The 22,936-nt window shown below is 42.0% G+C and overlaps 1 protein-coding gene across 1 annotated transcript in view; it reads right to left on the bottom strand.

The window, feature by feature from the left end:
* Nucleotides 1-22,936, bottom strand: part of grik2 (glutamate receptor, ionotropic, kainate 2) — a 346,902-nt gene that overhangs the window by 249,058 nt on the left and 74,908 nt on the right. The window contains exon 4 of the mRNA XM_080897244.1: nucleotides 21,515-21,772. Coding sequence (XP_080753370.1) covers nucleotides 21,515-21,772 — 258 coding nt within the window. The remainder of the gene's footprint in view (nucleotides 1-21,514; nucleotides 21,773-22,936) is intronic.

The raw sequence follows: 22,936 nt of genomic DNA, 5'->3' as shown, positions 1-22,936 counted from the left end.
GACACCCAGCTCTATCTGTCCATGAAGCCAGATAACACAATTCAATTCAAATCAATTCAATTTTATTCATATAGCGCCAAATCACAACAAAAGTCGCCTCAAGGAGCTTCATAGATACAGAGAAAAACCCAACAATCATATGACCCCCTATGAGCAAGCACTTTGGTGACAGTGGGAAGGAAAAACTCCCTTTTAACAGGAAATGGTAAATGGCCTGTATTTATATAGCGCTTTACTAGTCCCTAAGGACCCCAAAGCGCTTTACATATCCAGTCATCCACCCATTCACGCACACATTCACACACTGGTGATGGCAGCTACATAGTAGCCACAGCCACCCTGGGGCGCACTGACAGAGGCGAGGCTGCCGGACACTGGCGCCACCGGGCCCTCTGACCACCACCAGTAGGCAACGGGGGAAGTGTCTTGCCCAAGGACACAACGACCGAGACTGTCCAAGCCAGGGCTCGAACCGGCAACCTTCCGATTACAAGGCGAACTCCCAACTCTTGAGCCACGATCGCCACGACCTCCAGCAGAACCAGGCTCAGGGAGGGGCGGGGCCATCTGCTGTGATTGGTTGGGGTGAGAGAAGGAAGACAGGATAAAGACATGCTGTGGAAGAGAGACAGAGATTAATAACAGATATGATTCAATGCAGAGAGGTCTGTTAATACATAGTGAGTGAGAAAGGTGACTGGAAAGGAAAAACTCAATGCATCATTCAAAATCCTGCTCCTCACATACAAGGTCTTAAATAATCAGGCCCCATCTTATCTTAATGACCTTGTTGTACCATATCACCCTATTAGAGCACTTCGCTCTCGCTCTGCAGGCCTACTTGTTGTTCCTAGAGTATTTAAAAGTAGAATGGGAGGCAGAGCCTTCAGTTTTCAGGCCCCTCTTCTGTGGAACCAGCTTCCAGTTTGGATTCAGGAGACAGACACTATCTCTACTTTCAAGATTAGGCTTCAAACTTTCCTTTTTGCTAAAGCATATAGTTAGGGCTGGACCAGGTGACCCTGAATCCTCCCTTAGTTATGCTGCAACAGACGTAGGCTGCCGGAGATTCCCATGATGCATTGAGTTTTTCCTTTCCAGTCACCTTTCTCACTCACTATGTATTAACAGACCTCTCTGCACTGAATCATATCTGTTATTAACCTCTGTCTCTCTTCCACAGCATGTCTTTATCCTGTCTTCCTTCTCTCACCCCAACCAATCACAGCAGATGGCCCCGCCCCTGCCTGAGCCTGGTTCTGCTGGAGGTTTCTTCCTGTTAAAAGGGAGTTTTTCCTTCCCACTGTCGCCAAAGTGCTTGCTCATAGGGGCTCATATGATTGTTGGGTTTTTCTCTCTATGTATTATTGTAGGGTCTACTGTACTGTGTGTTCTTCTAACCAAGTGGTGGTGTAGAAGGTCCCTGAACATAGATTATTTCGATGACCCTCCACACTACTTACCTGACAGGCAGTGGTGCACTTTTTCTAAGAGACTTTTTCAGCATGGGGGCATATTGAAGAAATCTTTCATATTTCATGAAGTGCCTCTTTACAATGCCACACATCTGTCTGGCAGAGCATTCTCTGTCCTCTCATGTTAACATTTTATTTGAATCTCAGCTGTTAACATGCATTACCTTCAAGCCACGTTATTGCACTGCACTGTCCACTACATTGTACCGCTACACTGAGCTGCTTTAATTTGTCAGTGTGTCATTTACATGAATTTTCTTTTTAGCTTGAGATATTTAGATATTTGGTCATATTCTTTTTTTGCTGAGCTACATTTTAACTACTGAAACAAAGAGATTTTCATAGTGTGATTGGACTGGGAGTGAGCTGTGCTGCATACAGGGTGTCGTTATAGTGCAGACTTGTTGGCTTGACTCAGTCTGTGCTGTGTGCTGGCAACGTGCCATTATGAACTAAATCAGAGTTGATGTCTGGCACACTTCTTATTCAGATATCAAAAAGCATGTGATAATAGGATGGCTAGTGGCACAGAATACAGATTGCAGTCTGGAAAATGAGGGTGGAATTTTTTCATGCATGCACATTCAAACTTAATGTGGAGAACCAACAACAGTCTATGCATTTACTTTTTGACAATACACTAGATAAACTAAACTAAATCACAGAATATAACTAAATGCTATAATAAAAAGTGGATTTAGAGAAAAAAATAAATTAAAACTAACCTGGGTCTGTGTTGTGTTCATGCTATAAATAGTCACATTTTGATCAAATCTCTGTGACACCTGCACAAAAAAGGAAAAAACCAGAATAGCTTCATTCTAATTTGTGATCTGTCACAAATATTGGAAGTCCCCATGGACCTATATTCCAACCTCACAACTGTTTTAATATGGAGCTATTTTCATTATCATACTCTAAGTTTTTACTTTACATTGGTCTCATTGCTCATTAAGGAAAAGTTAATTTGTAAAAATTATTCTTCCTTAACTGTATCTTGAACTTTTTTCTTTGCTTTAAATGGAGGAGTGTTTAATTATTTAGTGTTATTAGTAGTAGAAGTAATATTGTTGTTGTTGTTATGACTATTCAACTGTACACTGGAACACTGAAACAAGTCCTGAAAGCTAAAGAATAACAAGTTAATGTATAGAACAAATGTGCTGTGTTACTAACATGTGAAAATAAAACTGCTCTCATGTAACTAGTTAGAGTATTGTTGATCACACACTTCATAGACCATGAGATATTTAAAAAAAAATAAACCAGTGCTCGCATCTGAAAACATACCATTATATTTGGTCTAAACTGGTGCAGCAGTCTTCTGGGCCTGTGCCCACAGTCTACTGTCTCCAGCTGTTTGCCCTGTGGCATTGTTTGTTTGTGCATGAATGCAGTGCTCGGTGGGAGAGCAGTCTGCAGGCGCTTCAGCAACCAATTGCTAGCTTTCATTAAGTCAAACATGATGTCACACACTAATGATAATACCCCCAGAGTGTTGACCTGTGAGACACTGGCCATGTTCCATTTAACCAATGCAAGACAAAGTGACTTCTCTACTGTGGTTCACAATCACCTCAGCTGGCTACAGAAACACTAGTGGGTACCTAAACCACATTATGGAGCTTTTTCCTTTTACTATGGCTATGAGAAAATCATCTTTCTACAAAAAAAAAAAGACTAAACAAATCTATAGATTGGCCATGTGATTGTAATTGAGAAAAAAATGAATGTATTTCATGTGAAAATGATAGGGAAAGTTCACACTGGGTTACATCCTCAACAGGAGCTGGCTGAAAAAATGTGAAAGCAACAAGTATAGAAAAAACAGACACACACAGAGACACAGGAGGTGGCTGGAAGCAGGTAGTGTTGGAGGGTCTCTGCTCAGATAGCTGCACATCTGAACCCAGAAAAGTGTGGTTGGATGGAAATATCCAGTCTGTCCAGTTTGAAGTTGACCTTATCAGAGCTTTAGTAATAGCAACCCTCACATTATATGTGATCAGTTGTTTTAGAGACTAACCTTGGACGACCTGAGTGCCGTATGAAAACATCTCTGTGCTCTTTGTAGTTTGCATATAAACCAAATCTGGACACAGATGACATATGTAGTATATGGTAAATGGTCTGATTCTATATAGCACTTTTCTACTCTCCCAGAGTACTCAAAGCACTCTATATAACATGCCTCATTCACCCATTCATACAAGCACTTCTAAACTCAAGTGCAATTAATAAACATTAAGCAATTTGGGGTTAGTATCTTGCCCAAGGATATTTGACATGCAGACTGGGGGAGCCAGGAATCGAACCACCAACCTTCCAATCAGTAGCTGATCTGCTCTACGACCTGAGCCACAGCCACCCCTACAGTATTTACACTATATTCAAAAGCCCTAGTTCTGGCCTACCCTGACGCCCAACAGTCCTTCATTGTGAACACAGATGCCAGCAATGTAGGCATTGGGGCTGTCTTGTCCCAGCAGATTGGAGATGGAGAATGTGTTGTGGCTTATTTCAGCCGTGCATTGGGTTGAGCCAAAAAAAACTACTGCATTACTCGGCGCAAGCTGCTCGCTGTAGTTCTGGTAGTACAGCACTTCCGTCCATACTTGCATGGCTGCCGCTTCCTCCTCCACATTGACCATGCATCCCTAACCTCTTAAACTTCAAGCACCCAGAAGGCCAGGTGCCCCGCTGGTTGGAAGTGCTCCAAGGACGTCCCTGTGCAGCAGTTGAGTGTCATTATTCCCAATGACAGGAGGAATGAGGTCAAACAGCACTGAGCCAGCAGCAGGAGGCTGATGAGGGCCTACCACAACCTTGAGCTTCAAAAAGGCCTCATGTACCAGAGGTGGCAGGCCCTGGACAGGGTAGAGACCTCCTACAATTGCTGGTGCCCCATTCGCTACGTCCCCAGGTGCTCAAGCTTGTTCATGGCTCAGTGGGAGCAGGGTACTATGCTAATGCCAAGACCCTCCATTGTCTCAGTGGGTGGCTTTACTGGCCTGGGTGCCAACGAGATGTGGAGTTGCACATGCATATCTGTACAGCACAAAAGGGACCTCTCCTGCAGCAGTATTTGGTGAGGGCCCCTATGGAACGAATAGGAGTGGATATTTTGGGGCCATTCACCATTGTTGAGTTGGGGAACCAGTATGTACTGATGACCATGGATTATTTCACATATTGGCCTGAGGTGTACACAGTGCCAGATCAAAGTGCAGCTACAACAGTGGAGAAGCTGGTGGAGGAGAAATTTATCCACCTTAGGGTCCCTGCTGAGCTCCACAGTGACCAGGGGTGTAACTTTGAATCTAAGGCCTTTGGGCAGGTCTGTCAGTGGCTTGGGTTGGAGAAGACAAAGAAACACTGCTCCACCCTCAAAGCGACGGCCTGGGCAAGCGCCTCAACCGCACCCTGGCTACCCAACTGGCCATCCTAACCAGCCAACACCAACGTGACTGAGACTGGCCCTTTGGTCCTACAGAATTGCTGTCCAAGAGTCCAGTCAGTGCACACCTGCTGCCCTATTGTTTTTGCAGGATCTCTAAACACCAATGGACTTGGTGTTTAGGCCCTGAGCCTGAGATTGCTGGTGGGCAAGAAATGGACCCTGAACTTTGCAGTCATTGGCAAGAGCCTACGGAAGTCATGACAGTGTTATCTGAGGTGGTGTACCTGGTACGCATGCATGGCTAGGGGCACATGGTAGTGTTGCACCAGGACAGACTCTCACCATATCGCCCACTTGCCTCACCTGCTGTTGGGGAAAGGGGTGGCAGCTGTACCTCATGTCCTGATCAGAATGACTCTCCCTCTGCTGGCCTCAATCGGCCTGCTCGCCTAAGGCAGGCCCCCAGACATTTGAAACACTTTGTGTAGGGTCATGGGGTTGTCAGGGACAACTAACTCTTTCTAGCTCTGATGTGTGCATCAGTATAATCGGTATACCAGGAAATCGTGCATTGACAAAAGTTCCCTGCAAAGTGTGATTAAATGCGTTATTTTTTTTAACACATTATGTTTTTTTAACCAATTTGTTAAATTCCCAGCCCTTAAATTCCTAGTATTAAGTTCACTTTTGGCTGTTTTGGAGACGCTTTTCAGTTTGCCACACTGTCCCTGTCCAGATGAGTCAGACAGAAATGCAAATTTCCATCTCCCAGCTGGAGTTTCATTTATCTGTTACTACATAGTCTGATTTTTGTTGAGCCTCATACTTACACAGGTAAGTCAGTCTGCAAAGGTCATCTGGAAAACTATGTCACCCTGGCTTAAATCTTATTATCTGAATACCACAAGTTGACACACTCTATAGATCTATGATGGAGAATCAGTCCTGTTGTAGGCATTACCTCTTCCAACAAAGAGGCTGTCTACAGTTTGATGATGGAACCACCTGCTCAGCATCTCCAAAGTTTATTTCTTGTTTATTATTTATTCATACAAAGTAATGTGGTATTTGGTATAATTGTATCAGCCTGGTGCTGGCTGTAATTGCAGATGAAGCAGAGCAGCAGACAGCTTGAGTGGTTTGGGCTCACAGATGGTACCAGTGGTCTTTCTTCAGAAGAACTACCACAAATGATGAGTCCATCTCACCACCTTGACTGATACTCTTCTGCACTGCACAGAGGAAATCAGCTGACCAAAGTTTGTTCAGTGCTGTCTAACGAAATATATATATTTCATATCTTCTATGCTGACAGATATTTTTCTCTTGACAGGCTCTGTAGAGGTTTTGACAAAGCAGAGAAAAATACTATACTTCCCCAAAAGGGCATCTGATCCATCGTCAGAGGCAGCAGGTAAACCATCCAAAGCTAAAGAAGAAATAGTTGTGAGTCGTAGAGTTTAATGTTCTTTTTACAAAAGCATAGGAAGAGGCCCCGAGGCAAACCCAGGATACACTGGAGAAATTGTATCGCTCTGCTGGCCTTGGAAGGCCTTAGTGTTCTCCTGGACAAGCTGGAGGAGGTGGCTGGGGAGAGGGAGGTCTGGGCTTCTCTGCTTAGGCTGGTGCCCCTGTGACCTGGCCCCGGATAGGGGGAAGAAGATAGATGGATGCATGTTGTACATAGTTATTATAAAAAAGGAAAAAACAATGGAAGAAATTGATTTTAATTGTTAGTCTGCTGCTACAATTGCTGACTGTGACCTCAGAGAGCAACTGGTCTGCAAAACTAGAATTGGACTGAGGGAAGGAGCAGTCTTCATCCAGCTTCAAAGAACGTACCCAGGTGAAGTGATGTAGATCAGTGGATAAATGTGTCTCCTTTCAAGTGCAGTCACTCTAAGCACGTCAGTCCCTTTCTAACTACCTGGTTACTTCCTGCCAGTTATTTTGGAAACCATGCAGTAACATGACCTAACACTGTGTCATCTTGTCCCCTCAATGTTGAAGAAGATGACATTTCAAGGAGTCTTAAAGACAAGGGAAGACTGGCAGAGAAAAGAACACTCCGTACCAGGAAAGGCTGCATAAGAAAAACTGTAGCACGGCATCTCCATCGATGTCAGTGAAAGCCTGTTGTGACAGATTTTCTCATCCAGAGTTTTAAACAGCTAGAAAGAAAACTAGACCAGTGTACTGTGATGTTTCACCAGCATCAGGCAGACGCTTTTCCTCCTATTCGTGGTTACATCACCAGAGACAACCAATGCCATCCTCAGGACATCCCCTTATCATGTACTGAACATTAGATCACAGCAAGATTACAGCAAGAGCAACTAAGAGTGTAAAAATCTGAGTATGACTGTTTTTCTGCTTTGTTATTATTAGTGGATATTTTGCATGTTTTGTCATTAACTTTTTACTGTCATTTGTTACTAACAAAGTTCACCAAACTCAGATCACACTCTGTATGTGTTTTCATCTTTATGAGCTGCGCTGTGATTGGAGATCATTTATCTGAGCGGGACCAAACCCTAACCTGCATGGACTGAAAAGCTGTTAAACCTAAACAAGAGGTCCCAGCATATAAGAAAACAAATGTCTTAGAAAGTGTTGACTCAGTGACTTTATAAAAGCTTTAAGTATTCCAGGTAGAGGTTGAAGTCCTTTTCTTATTTATTTTCTAATCACCAGTCTTTCTGTATTCCTCTCAGTTTATTTGTTGCCTTTGTCAGTTCTTTCTCTTTTGGGGCTAATTGTAACCCTGGGTCCCCTGCCATGTTGCTTTGGGTTTTTCAGTGTCCAGTTACTTTTCACTGCTGTTTCATTTTGGTCTCTGTACGTGTGACCTCTGCATGGACTGCTTGTCTTTGTGTTTGTAATCACTGCCAGTTTTTGACTCCTACCCAGCCTGAGTGAATGTGCTGCAGACACAGATGTTTTCATTTTATATATATTATATTATATTTTAATCTTTCATGACGTAAAGTCCAGTGTTTCAAAGCAGGAGCTTTGAAGAATCATCATACTGCCATTAGGACTGTGAGAACATGAGATTTCCACTTATTTACAAGTCATCATTATTATATTAGAAAATAGGAAAAACAAAGACATTCTATTAATAATGCTGTTAGTCAAATTCAATTCAATTCAATTCAATTTTATTTACACAGCGCCAAATCACAACAACAGTCGCCTCAAGGCACTTTATATTGTAAGGTAGACCCTACAATAATACATACAGAGAAATACCCAACAATCATATGACCCCCTATGAGCAAGCACTTTGGCGACAGTGGGAAGGAAAAACTCCCTTTTAACAGGAAGAAATCTCCGGCAGAACCAGGCTCAGGGAGGGGCGGGGCCATCTGTTGTGGCCGGTTGGTTAAATTCAGGTATAACTTGGATACCAACAGCAGCATACCAAAACAATAGCATAATTCACAATCTAACATAAATTATTAGTCTAAGTCATCATTAATAATAAGCCTAATCCTATGCTATGAGAGATGAAAATGACCCTTTATTTGTTTCTCTTTTCTTTTACTATTTGATCTGTGATCAGTGCCCCTCGCATTGACAGGATGGAATAACGTCGGAGTCGGAGTGTTAAAGAACAGCTTTGAAATTCTCATGAGCTGCTCGCATAAAAGAAAAATCAACAACATCAACATCATAAAGCGGATATGCCTTCGGCGCCAGCTGTGGGTTCAAGGCTGGAGCCGAACAAGAACTCCCTGATAACGACTGTGTGTTGACTGTTTACTTAGCCTGGCTAAGTACGGATGGCTGCTGTGTTGCCTGGGATTACTCCTTATCCCCTACCCAACCCTGTTGCTGGTCACGTGCTCTATAATGTTGTACTGTGGACATATATGTGCTTTCTGTGCAGAGGAGTTTTTTTGTTTCCTGTTCTCATGCTGTCCTCTACAGCCCAGCATGAGTAGAGGTCTCTTTTTTTCCTCTTGTACTTTCCCATTGTAGTGTACATTTCAGTGTTTTTCTGTAATGCAACCGTTCTCTGACTTGTATCCCCATGTGATGTCTGTGTAGTGTGTGTAAGGTCGGGGGCGGGTTCATTCCACTGCAGGGCAACCTGCCACTGCATGTGGCGAATAAAATTTGAACTTGAACTTGAACTTGAACACTGACAGCCCAGTCCATTGTTGTTGTTGTTGGGCTGTGGTCTATCCTGGGATCCTTGACTGAAGGACAGTCTGCACCCTGGGCAGGTGTCCAGTCCATCATAGTCACAGCCAACATTTGGTTCAAAAATATTAATGTAAACTGAAATCACAGTAGGATTCTTGAATGGAAATGAAAAGGTGCATGTGTATATTTAAGTATCTGCCCCATCAAACCTCCTGCAGGTAAACCTTATTCATGTTTGAAGGTAACAACATGATGCAAAGTGCATTCAGCCTCCATTTTAGTGAATTTTAAAAATGGAAGGATTTTAAAACATCAACCCCTAATATCACACATATTAAAACAACAACACATATGTCAATGTTTTTGATCAGTCTGTTGATTGTGGTGGACACGTTGCTTTTAAAACCAATGCAGTAAGTGACCAATATCAGCACACTGTGCACTGAGACCATGATCCACACTTGTTTGAAGCTTTCTTCTTCTTCTTTGTGGCATCAAAATGGAAGCAGCAGAAACAGCACGAGTTGCTTTGATCTACCAAAAAGAAAAAGCAGAATATCTGAGCTGAAACCAGTCAGGTGAAATGATGAAGATATAAACAATAATTCAATGCAATGTCTCAGGTTGGTTAGTGAGGTGTCTTTAACCCTGTTGTCTTTAGCTAAATGAGTTAGTTCACTTTGTGGCTGGGCTGTGTCTCGGGTTCTGTCATGTCAATTTGGTCACGGATGTCACATGACATGATAAAAAAAACAGTTATCGAGGACACATACGTTTCATAATGCATGTATATGTCTGTATCAATGAATAGAAGTCTGCCATTCTTTGCCATTTTTATATTTTATATTCATACGTGTTTCAGAAATGTAAAAACATGTTACAGTTACACTGACACTGGTTAGTGTAAATGACCTTAAATCGCATCACCTGATATCTAGTGTCATATGATCACAATGTCAAACTTTTAAAAGCTGTATTTCTAAAAATATGTAATTGTAACTATATTCAGAAGAAATGAGCTTCTATCTGTGTCAAATATCAACAGCAGACCTCTTAGACCGTGACCTTTACTAGAGCACAACCACAGAGTTGTAGTAACTGTTACTCCAAATATCTTACGGTAATAAAAATACCTTTTCAGTGCATGGCCTCAAATATTTCTTCACAGACTTGTTGTGAATGCCACGGGCTTTATCTGCTGGTTCAAAGACAATAAACCAAAAGAAGAAGATGATTTTAGTCGTTTTATGTGCATCATGCAGCTTGAATGTGTTGTTTAATGAGGTTGAATAGCCACAGTTACACACAGCAAATAATACTATAATGTTACAACATGCGTTCTATGCAGCATCTGACTGATACGTAAGAAATGCTTCTACAAAATGACCGTAGCAAACATTTGGTCTGAAGTCGTTACACTTTAAATAATTTTACAGAACAAACGAAGATGAAAAAGAAAGTGTATCACTGCAAATGGCAAATGCAAAAGTCACTGAATAACATTCAACTAAATGTCCACAAATGAACCTGTAGTTATACTTTAATGTCAGGTTTATTTTTTTAGAATTTGTCATTTCTTACATTTTGATTAAATGCTTATTTTCATTATATTAGAATGTGCAACGACATTATGGTGCACTGTCAGGATATCTCGTGCCTAATAATAGTATAAATAAGAAATGTATGCAGAGGTAATACTAAGAAGTAGAAGTGATAAATATTACACATAATAAATAAATAAGTCTTGTAGTCAGTGGTTTTTGAGTTCAGTGTTCAGTGTGGATATGGCTGTCGGGTAAAAACTGCTACTTTACGTTTGTAAATGATCAGATGACATAATTGGAATACGATGTATCCAGTTCATGGTCGCAGGAGGATGAAGCCCATCCGAGCTTCCACAGGACAAAGGCAGGACAGGCTGCCAGTTTCTCACAGGGCTAACACAATACATGTGACAGAAAATCCACTGAAATTCTCTTTACAAATTAGGGGTGCAACGATACACAAAATTCACGGTTCGGTTCGATTCGATACTTTGGTGTCACGGTTCGATATTTTTTCGATACAAAAAAATGTTCATGCCTTTTTAATTTGTCATTTATTAAAATTATAAATATATATTTTAACTCAAAAGTACAGTTTTTAAATTTAACCCTAACCCTTGTGCGTGTTTTTTATTTTGACAGCGAATGCGCACCTGCGGACCACTTATGTGCAGCCCTGGTTATTTAGCTCGTCATATCGCAGCCACAGAAATTATTTTGTCCATGAAACCATAAAGCTGCACTTTCTTTTTGCCTTATAGTCTGATTTGTCATAACTTCTCAGTTTTGTGGTAAGCTTTTCTTTGGCTGTCACTTCTTCACCCTGACCTGTCTTATTTGGCTCAGCAGAACTGAAATGCTTTTACACACGCACTCACATAAGCTCAGCGATTCTCTGCTCGATCAACCTCTCACATGTTTAAGCTGCGGGAGATTTCACTTGTCATGTTTGCATAGTAAGCTAACGATTAATAAGACGATATCAGAGGAATTGGTGCACAAATTATCATCACTCACAGATCAGTGCTGTCGCTCTCTATACACAGTTCGCACGATTGCAAAGTGAAAGCAAAAAAACGAGCGCAAATTCAAACGCGATTTCAATATGTCACATATTGACAGTGGCTCACCGATGCCAATGACATAATTACCCAGCTACATTTCTGAAAGAATGCAAAAGCATTGACATATATGTTTCCTACAATAGCCCGACGGGCAGGGAAGAGATAAATTTTGGTAGCCCGACTGAAAAAAATCGCTAGCCCCGGGACGTCGGGCTAGCGATATTGCAAGCCCTGTATCTGATTGAGGAATCACTCATCTTTGGAAAAGAGAGTTTATTACAGAGAAATGGCTCTTTCCAAAATAAAAGCTATACTATCCGCTTCTTCTGGGCTATATTCTCAGCAGCATATTAAACGGCTGTCTAAATGACTCGGCTAAAGTTAGTAGCATGCTTGCTTGTCTGCTTCCACTTGTCTTTGCACTAGGATGATGTCGGCGTAAATGTGCAGTCATATTCGTTGTGTTCCCACTAGTGCTTTCAGGTTAATCTCGTTGAAATGACCTTAACGCCACAACACGGCAAATCTCCGTTAACGAGCTACCGCCGATCGCCCCGTGCATGGGGCTAGACGGCCAACACGTTAACGAGCTAACTGCGCTAACACACTAGTTCCCACCCATGTAATTGAGCATTGCATGGCACATCCAACATACTGTTTTACTTTAGTCCATGACTCGCTTACCTTCAGGGTCATATGTCACATGAAAACCAAAATAATTCCAAACACCAGATCTGAATGAGAGTGGGGGAGGTCCATGTTGCAAGGAGAGCTTAACTTCTGTCTCGCTAGCTTGCCCTGCGCTCTTCCTTCTGACTATGCTGTCTGTGTTGAGCGCTCAGTGGATCTGCGCTCGACAGTGCAGCCTAGGCGGAGTAGTCGAACGCAGATTCACTGAACGCTCAACACAGACAGCATCGTCAGAAGGAAAATTGATAAAATAAATTACAAATGTTGTATTGTTCGATACATATGCATACCGAACCGAAAGCACTGTATCGAACGGTTCAATATCGATACAAATATCGTTGCACCCCTATTACAAATATATATTTATAAATATTTTTAATTTTTTAATAACAAACAGCTAGCATAAAAAGCTTCTTTCAGATGCTTTCTGGTCTCAGTGTAAGGTGGCTGTGGCCTCACTGCAGCTGCCTGTTGGAAATCCTTTTACTTCTTGTCTACTCCTAATGTTGACCACCTGCCTGTGATAGCACTGACTGTGGCTGAGGAACAAAAAAGGGCAAACACTTGCCTTCCTCTAATAAGCGCGTTCATACAGAGGTAATCCATGGAAACACTGTAGCCTTCCCTTTTGGCAGACAAATACATTTCTCTAAAATTCTTCTGTAAACAGAACATCATGTGAGAATGGATGACATGGTTTTTCAGGTGACACAGCAGTCCCACAGTGACAAATGAAGCTTCTGTGGATGAACAAACCACCTGAAAAACGAATACAAGGCTGGTATATAAATCACTAATATGTTAAAAGCACATATTAAGGGTTGTTGCTCACCTGTGTTTCTGAGAATGTCAGAAGAAGCTTTAAGGGTCGGGGAGGAGAAAAATCTTTTAAGGACTTTTTAATTTCCAATCCATCTCTGAAAGAACAACAGCAAAAACTACAATGACATGTGAAGGGGACATGTTGATTATTGATGCAGCACTAAACACAGGTCAAAGTATTAAAGCAACAGTGTTTCTCTTTGCACGTCTTAAATCTATCTTCTCTCTATTAATAAACAAACAACATAAAACGTATTAATAAATCAGTCACAAAATACAGTATAGAGGACAGCACGTGTTTACCGCCAGCCTCAGTCACTGATCATTTACAGAATTACAGAGTCTGGCAGTCTTTGCATGATGTAAACATTACTGTGAGTTTCTAACGGCCTCACAGGTTTGCCAGCAGGAAAGAAGGTCCAACAAACACCAGCCTGAGGTTTGTCATGCAGGAGTAAAGGAGCCAGACTTTTTTCAGAACTTAATTTTACATTGATCCTGAGCCGATATGATACAGTTTGAACGAAGCAGTGGAACTAGCACATACTGGCTAAAAATGCATTGAAGATAATCAGGATATTTATTCAGAATCAGGCTGCAAATAACCATTTTACTGCTAATTTAATTAACTAGCAACTTAGTCAGGAGAGAAACTGATATTTCTCTCCTGACAGTAATCACTGTATGACGGCATACTACAATACCTTTGCACAGTAACTAAGCTAGCAGCGTAAAGGTGATAAAACACGTAACAATATCTACAAATGCATCTCAAAGCTGCTTTCTCAACACATAACATCACATTTTCAGTTCTCATTGACACTCACTGACGTATCATAATCTCTCCATTTAAATGGTCTTACCTGTAAACGCTGCCGTATCCACCGGAAAGCAGTGACAATGGATTCTGCAGTCTTCCCATCATCCTGTTAGTGATGCTTCATCTTAATGGATGATAACAAACTTTCTGACCGTCTAGCGGGTATAGAAGACGCCTACCGGCCCACATCTATGGGGCTCATTACTATAATAATGCCCACTGAATGGGCTGATGACACCTGAAGTGGGTGCAATGCAAATAAACTTGTGGTCTTGGTGGGAAACTGATGTGAGACTAGTGCAAGACAAGCTGCTGCTGCTCTGAGATCATTGATCCCCTGTGCACTTTCACTAAAGCACTGGTTCTTAAAATCTTCCTCCATCACTTGTTATTGGCAGCTTAGACTAAATGTTAACTACAGTGATAACAGTGTGCAGTTCTTCACTAAATCAGCCAGGAAGCAGTGCAGAAAGAAGACATTCAGCAAGAATGCAGCAGGCTACATGAGCTTACAGTAAGAACATAATGAATGGGTTCATGTTGACAGGTGGACCTCAGCCTTACAGCCTGACATCACTATAGATTCAATAAATGTTTGACAACTAAGGAGTGCTGTGCATTTAAATCTTAAAATCAGTGGCAGTGGAGTAAGTGTTTGTGACAGATGCATGTACAGATGTACCTGTGTTGATCCATTTAGTGGCTCCGGGATTTATATAAATTCATGAAGTGTTGTAGTAAAGATCTTCTAACACTGTTGCCACTAAAACAATCAGCCTAATTTTCTCGGCCATAATCTTCGTGTTTCCAGACGACAGAGCGAAACTAAACGTGTCTTTGTGCGTCTTCTCTTTGTGTTGCCTGAGCTGTCTGAGGAGAGAAACAGCTTCTGCACCTAGCACAGCTCTCTGTTTTACAGTTAGTTAGTTAGTTAGTTAGTTAGTTAGTGTAGGAATGTTTAGCTTATTTTAGAGTCTAGAAATGTGTTAACATAGAATGTAGAATTATTGTAGAGATACTGCCCTCAATGTAATAAAGGCCTGACTGTGTCATGAACTTAGGAGTAGATTGTAGGAGACCCCTCCCCCAGTTGGACTGTGAAAGGTCTCAACATTTGTAACTGGATACCTGTGGTCTGGAAGGGAGATGGGTTTTATGACCTCTAGGGAGTCACCTACACCCACAGTGTTTTAACTGTCACGCACACTCACTCACGTGCACACACATACATACAGGTATGTGTACACAGTCACACACGAGCACTCACACAGACACAGAGTTTGCAGCACACTGTGGGGGGGTTTATGATGGGGACGCCTCTATAAAGCTGGCTGTAACTAACAAAGGGGTGAAGATTTTGCAGAGGGGCACCGGCCTGGCAAGTCTTCCCTTCTAGAAGATGCATGCTTAAATGAGGATAAATGAAGATGAGTAAAGATGAATAAAGTTTTGTGAAAATGACTACTGAGTCCGGTGCCGTCTCTGGATGCTCGAGGAATAAAAAGAACCGGGGTAAAACTGATTTCGCAACATTAGTTAGTTAACACCAATAAAAACCGGCTGACACACCTGACTGCTGCACTTTCCCATCATAAACACATGTTGCAGCAGCACTCTAACGCTCTTCCTCACCTCAGATATTTCTCCTTCCCTTCTGCATGGCTGAGTCCTCCTTCATGCCTTTAAAAATCTGCATGCACAGGCAATACTGGCAAAAAATTCTCAAGTGGGAGGAAAGAGGAGTGTCAGCACTGATCAGTATTGACGGTGGATCCATATTTAACTCTGCATGAATATTTCATCCCCCCTAAGCATTTATTATGGGGCCGTCTGGGAGTCTCCCGAGCATAAACCAGATTGGTCCACCTGTGATAAATATCCTTATAAGAGAGCAGCCCTTCCACCATCCAACTCCCCTTCTAGTCCATTGCCCCCGACGAGGAAGAATAGTTCCTTTTACTGAGCCATCAATCATCATTGGCCATAGAGATGTTGAAGTAACTCCTCCAGACGGCCGATCCACATGTGTGATAGGAGTACTGGCTGATGAGTCACTAAGCTGCTGAGAGTCAGGGTCAAGGTTACTTTGACCCTCACCACTTTGGACAGCTTATTTAAGTTCAATGACATTTGGAGAACCCGGAGAAAGATTAAGCAGAAGCAAAGCTTCAGAAATGTGCACATGCATCCTGCTGCTGCCCCCCCATCAACACGTGTATGGGTGTAAATGTGAGGAAGCTAAAACAGAAAATATGTATTTATTATTGGAAACTAGATTTATTCACCCAGACTTCAATGATTTATGCTCTTTCCCTGAACTCAGTCTCTGTAATTAATTGTACTCTTCACATATTGCATCACATATATCAACACCAAAATTGTCACAGAATTTGAGAATGGGAGCAAATAAGTTACTATATGTATGATAGAGGAATGGAGGGTAACAGCAGGAGATCTCTGCGCCTCTTCTTCTCCACTCACTGTGTCAGCTTTCACATAATTATTATTCAGTAAATCAGCAAATAAATATGGGACTGTGATTTGAAGGCTTTCACCCATTAAGAGTCTCAAACGTTGCTAAATAATCTCAACTCTTGCATGTATGTAGCGTGCATGTGTGCTGAGCAGTGAGACGAGGCTGAAGTCACTGCTGCGATGTGATTAGTCAGGAGTGTGCCAATCAGACCATAGCCTGGTATCAGCATCACTGAATATCAATGAGCTGTTTTGTGTGTTATTGGGAACTGACACATGGATGGTGGAGAATTGAGTTTAAAGTCAATGTCAATTGTAACTACAGAAGTAACTAAGAGCTGACGGCAGCCCACACCAGATTTCAGGTTCGCCTGGATTCGGACCTGCATGCGTACGCGCACAGTGGCTAGCTGGGGTCGTGAAACATCAGCACTTTATTTTGCTCAAAGATTTCTTTTTGCCACGTCAGGATTTACTGACCTTAAAAAAACCTGAGTGGAACACCTTTCAACACGTCCTGTCATATTATCCATCTGCCTCTTCAAACTGGCTGAGTGAAACTCACCCTGTCAGCCTGTTTGGCTGTTCACTGGCAGACTTAAAGAAGGAATATTTCTCTACTATCAGCAGCTCATTGTATTTGTATTCTGGAACATTTTCCTCAGTTTGGGATCTTTCTAGCTTTAGTCATGTTTTGCTTTTATTACACATTCACTCTTGCTGAAATCCATGCCATCCATAACAGCTCGTAATCTCTTCTAACAGCCTTCCATGACTGGACTAGGAGCGGACTGGGGGTGTATCTGTTCCATCTACCTACTGACTGCAGTGTTGAAGCAGTCAACTGGTCACAATTTCCTGCACAGATCTGATACTCAAATTATAAACAGCCAGTACAAACAAACAAACAGTTTTAGACCGGAGCACCATTCAGTGTACACAGAGTCTGATGATAACGACAGACATTAAGAAGACAGCAGGAAACACCTCACAGGTTTAGTGTATCATTCAAATTTAGTGTATCAAGTCTTTTTCTAATAACTCGATTGTTTTTGCTTTCAATAGTGTTTTTTTAAAAGCTCCGTCTTCATCTCCACCACCAGCATCGAGACTCCGGGGGATTCTCCGCTTAACTCCTGTCGCTACTGAGATTCTGTTTTGCTGTGATGGGCCATCAGAGTCTAACTGCCAGATAGCTTAATTGAATGAACCACAGTCAGTATCTGCTGATGACGCTATCTCTTTATTGAACTTGCTCTATAAACAGTTAGGAGTTCACTAAGCTTTATCACATGTGTCATTGTAAGAGACTGAGCTTGAAACCTTGATGGGTAGAATCATGTTTGGACTCTGCTCAGGGTCTTTTTCAGAAAAAGGTTGTGTAGTAATAACAGACAAAATGACTCATTGGTCATACCTGAAACCTGATGCTTGGACACATTTGGTCCATGGAGCACACTGATACATAAAGTAGCACACAGTCAAATATATCGTGGGTGTAATCAAACTTTGCAACAGCAGCAGCTGCAGCAGTGCTATTCCTGGTTGTTGTACGGATGTAATGGCTGACTGGGGGAGCTATAACACATGCTGCTGCCATTTCAGTTTGGCTATTACAAAGTTGAGCCGTTAGAGGAGGACCATTATTGTTATTGATTTGCTTGTTTGCCGCCTTCATGGCGGAAAAGCAGCACACAAAGAGAGATTGTTCCCCCCCCTTTATGTCCCATTCTGGAAAGCAGGTGGAGAGCAGCAGATGTGGACTCCTGAGGAAGAAACCGTGAGATTATATAGAATAGAAATGTTCTGCTACATTGCCTTTGTCTTGGTACTTTAGGCAGGTAGCTAAAGGTAGCAATGCAGCAAGAAAGAAAATACAAATAAAACCCAGTCCTGCTGGAATCTGTTCAATGATTCAAACCAGTCTCCTTCAATGCTTCAGTTTGCCCTCAGTATCCTCTATCAGGGCTATCTGCATTTACTATCAAGTCACCTGTGTAAATGCTGACACTGAGCAGGTAAAGGTGTTTGTAGGTCAACCCAGGAGCTCATTTCCCATCACCAAGACAGAAAATCAAGCTGTTGTTAACCCCAGGATGAACTAGCTGTGTCCACTTTACAACTTAATTAACTGCGGTTGTGGGATCAATCAGTTTCAAAGCCCCACCCATAAACTCCATCACACAGACACACACACGCACACACACAAACAAACAAACAAAATACTTGAAGGCTGCTCCAAAAATGATGAGATTATATTTTAAATATTGTTCCGTTCTCTTCCAAACACCAGCAGCTGTCTGTTGTAGGTTTGAGTGTTTGCTAAAATAAAAATAAAAGCATTCTAACGTCTCACCTGTTTGTTTTTTCTCAGGCATACATGTGGACTATGTTTATTAAGAGAGATGAAGCTTGTGTTTCTGTCATGTAGTGATTGTGCTTAACTATATGAAGCTTATGAGACATTATGAAACAGAATTTAGTCAAAGTCCTTAAGATACGCTTTTAAATGATCTTTTTTTTCTTGAAGAGATCTACTACATCATATGTAATTTCTATGTCATGTGTAGTTTCCATTGCAGATATCAATCACCGTTAAATTAAGAGGGGATGGCAGTAAAACCCCGGAGCTATGATGTTGTAGAGCGATCGAGCTGGGGAAGTCGGTAAGTCCAGACCCCCGTGTGAACTTATAAGTCCTGGCTAGTGAAAACGTGAGTACAGACTCGCGTACTTGAGTATTTAGAAACGGTCTGCAGTCTGTGAACTGACCTCAGCTAACGCCAGCTAACAGCATTCGCAGTCAAACCCGCTCTCAGCCATACGATATGTGACTACATGCTCATCCAACTGAGCTAAAGATGCGTCCAGCTGTGTTTAATCACCAAAATTGGAGAAGGCATAGAGAGAGGGCAGCCTAACATATGAAACAGGAAATGATATAATATGAAATAAATTCTACATGTCAAGTTGTGTGCCAATATTTGGGGCGATCGTGGCTCAAGAGTTGGGAGGTCGCCTTGTAATCGGAAGGTTGCCGGTTCGAGCCCCGGCTTGGACAGTCTCGGTCGTTGTGTCCTTGGGCAAGACACTTCACCCGTTGCCTACTGGTGGTGGTCAGAGGGCCCGGTGGCGCCAGTGTCCGGCAGCCTCGCCTCTGTCAGTGCGCCCCAGGGTGGCTGTGGCTACAATGTAGCTTGCCATCACCAGTGTGTGAATGTGTGCGTGAATGGGTGGATGACTGGATATGTAAAGCGCTTTGGGGTCCTTAGGGACTAGTAAGGCGCTATATAAATGCAGGCCATTTACCATTTTACCAATATTTGCTGTGTAGTAGAACTGAGACATTAGTCATTAAATTCTCAAACAGAAAAACATTAAACATAAATATATAAAATATAACTTTTTACAGGGAGACAGGAATAAAAAAGACCCAGCTTAAAGTGGAAGAGAAGGAGCTTTGGCTGGACCTGCCCCTTTGACCAGGCTCCTGATTGGTTGTCGCGGCGCGACTTGAAGCTGGAGTTCATATTTTTCCACCTCAAGCTGTAGATGCGATATGCGTGAATGCACCACACAAACTGCCGCGCGTATTTCTATTCGCGCTTCAAGTGTGACTAACACGTTTTCGCGACGCAAATCTGCTTCTGAATTTTCGCGGGACCCCCAGTCGCGCTTCATCGCGCTCCTCCATTGACTTCATGTAAACCTGACGCTCTGGTCGCGTCTATCGCGTTCGGTGTGTACGCACCGTCACTAACACTACAAATCTCACGTGTCTATGGCTGACTTAAAACCTCTTTTCCACTGCTTATCTCTAGTCCTGACTATTCACAACAGAACGTAAGGACAGTAAACCACTGATAAAATCTGCTATTTGCAGATTTCCCTGATCACGTGTGCCTACTGGTTTGTTCCACAAAGCATGCACTAGCTGAACACATGCACTGCAGTTCTTCGATCCAGGCCAGTTCAGTTGCAGCCTGTCTGTTGGATGGAACTCTGGGAGGCCTGGCAGCCTGTCTCCATGCTGGCACTTACCCTGACCTCTGGCATATGGTCCATGTACCCAGCCTGCTGGCTTATTTGTCATCTGGTGACCTAGACTGGACTCATAGTCTGAACAAGGTTTCATTCACCGCATAAGGAGAAAAGCTACTTCCTCACAGATTATGAACTCAACAAGCCAAAACCTCAGTAAAAGCAAGTGACACAGAGAGTTCTTGGATTCTGTAGCACTGCTGTAGTTTTGATTTACCTTTTGTTTTTTAGAGTACACTGAAAGATGTACTCTAAAAACATGAACTACAAACATGAAAGAATGTTTGTAGTTTGTAGTGAAAAATGTGTGTGTGAAAGGTCAGACTGAAAAAAAGTTTAACCCTCTATTTTCCAAAACTTCAGCAGTTTGTAATGTATTACACTTTATGTCTTAGTTTGCAGTATGTTACTTAATTACTCAATGAGGGAAGTATTTTTAAATCTATTTGTTTCAATACTTTTAAACTGATCTGAAAGAAACTGTCCCATAATTATTAGTTAACAGGTTAAAGGCCACAGTCACCTAGATTAAGACAAATCTCAATACGAATGAGGACATATACGGGATCTCTCTTTTAGTTTTTACGTATATACATAAAGCAAAGTTCAAAGTTAATCCAAAAACACTTAAAGTCATTTCCACAATAATTCTTCTACCTGCATGAACACGTAGCTCATCGTTCGTAACCTGCTGCAGATTAGGGCCTAGCTTTGTCTTAGCATGCTATCTGTGCAGATGGATTTCTGTTAGCAGTATGATGCTTCTCTCCTGGATGCAGTTTGAACTTAACCATCCTGCTTTGGTTCTTTTGTCCAACAAAAATAAAAGTCATGTCCATACCTTCACGGTAGACCACTCTACTATTTTCCTCTTCCCAAACACAAACTGAACATTCAATACTGGGAAGGAATCTTTTCAAGTGAAAAGATTTTAGCATGAAATGCTATTAAAACATTTATAAACTCTCAAAGTTTTTTAAATGTATATATGACAAGAACTTTCAGTACAAGAACTGTGTATGCGGCCTTACCAGTGCTGTCATCATAAACCACCGTCACCGTCTTCCATTTGAAGAAGTGGACCAAGTCCAGGATAGCCCGGCTGAGGGAGGAGAAGTCTGGATAAAGGCTCACGTAGAAGACATCTCTGTTGTCTGACACCTGATGCTTCCATTTGGTCTGGATGTGTGGGACCCCAAGGGCATTACAAATAGACTGGACAGCATTAGCAGAGGAACTGTGAGAGGGACCGAAAATCGCTGCTACCCCAAGAGAAAGCTGGTCACAGGCTAGGGAGACAAAGCATTTAAATTGGTTAGCCCGCTGCTCCTCGGATGCAATACGTCAACATTAATCTGTGTTCTGCATCAGACCACTGCTCCATGATAGATGTAGATAACCATTACACAGGTCAGCTTTGCATACATTACAGATGAGGACAGAATTATTTATTTACAATTCATCATTATTCATTCTTATGAAAATGTCATTTTTCAAAGGTTTAGTTTTATGTTGTGTGCTTTGATCATTCTGCTTTGCATATAGTAACATATTATTTCACAAAAACTAAAACCTACCAAGGTCAACATTATTAGTCACCCTGATGCAACTGTGCATGATTTTTACTGGATACGTTTTTACAGGATTGTAGTTTCCAGTAAGTGCAGTCCCAGCCTCATCTTCTTTGGCAAACCTCTCAAACTCCTCCTAATGGTCTTCTGACATGGACCTTGGTCTTCAATTCATCCGACAGATTTTCAATAGGACTCATATCGGGGCTTCGTGCAGGTCAGTCAATATCATTCATTTTGGTCTTCTAGAGGTTGGAGCAAAATATGTTTTGGATCATTAAAGTGTGGGAAGACAAAACAACAAACCAGACCCAGTATTGAATTACGAAATTCCCAGTTGCAGATTCACTGAAGCATCCCTACACTTTGGGTTATACGCCTCTTCCTTCTTTCTTGGTAAATACGCAGCAGCGCTGTGGCCAAAGAACTGTAGTTTTGTCTCATCTGACCAAAGGAAGCATGCCCAGTATCCATAATCGTTCTCCAGGTTACCTTAGCGTACTGCAGTCCAGCTTGAAGTGGTCTCTTCTTCTTTGAGTCAACAATTTTTAACTTGACGAAGTCATTTCCAAGAATCATCAGTTGTCATGGGGTCTTTCGACATCTCTCTCTCTAGATTTTGTTACAGAGTCGTTGACATCGTTGGCTTCCTCTAACAGGATTATCCTGCACTGACTCTTTCATTTTCTTGATGTCTGCACTCCAGTTTTTGATACTTGGAAACACTTTGGCAACTTTGCTTCATGAGCATCAACAACTCTAACCAGCCGAAACGGATTTCTTTTGTTTTTGGCGTCATGCTTTCTCAGACAGATCGAAACCATGCTAACGTTTTCATACTGGATGTAAACTGGAAGATAACCCATTTAACTGGTTTTTACA

This window comes from Rhamphochromis sp. 'chilingali', assembly GCF_963969265.1.
Source record: "Rhamphochromis sp. 'chilingali' genome assembly, chromosome: 11".
Taxonomy (NCBI): domain Eukaryota; kingdom Metazoa; phylum Chordata; class Actinopteri; order Cichliformes; family Cichlidae; genus Rhamphochromis; species Rhamphochromis sp. 'chilingali'.
The sequence above is the reverse complement of the archived record's forward strand: the minus strand, read 5'-3'. Positions and strand labels throughout refer to the sequence as shown.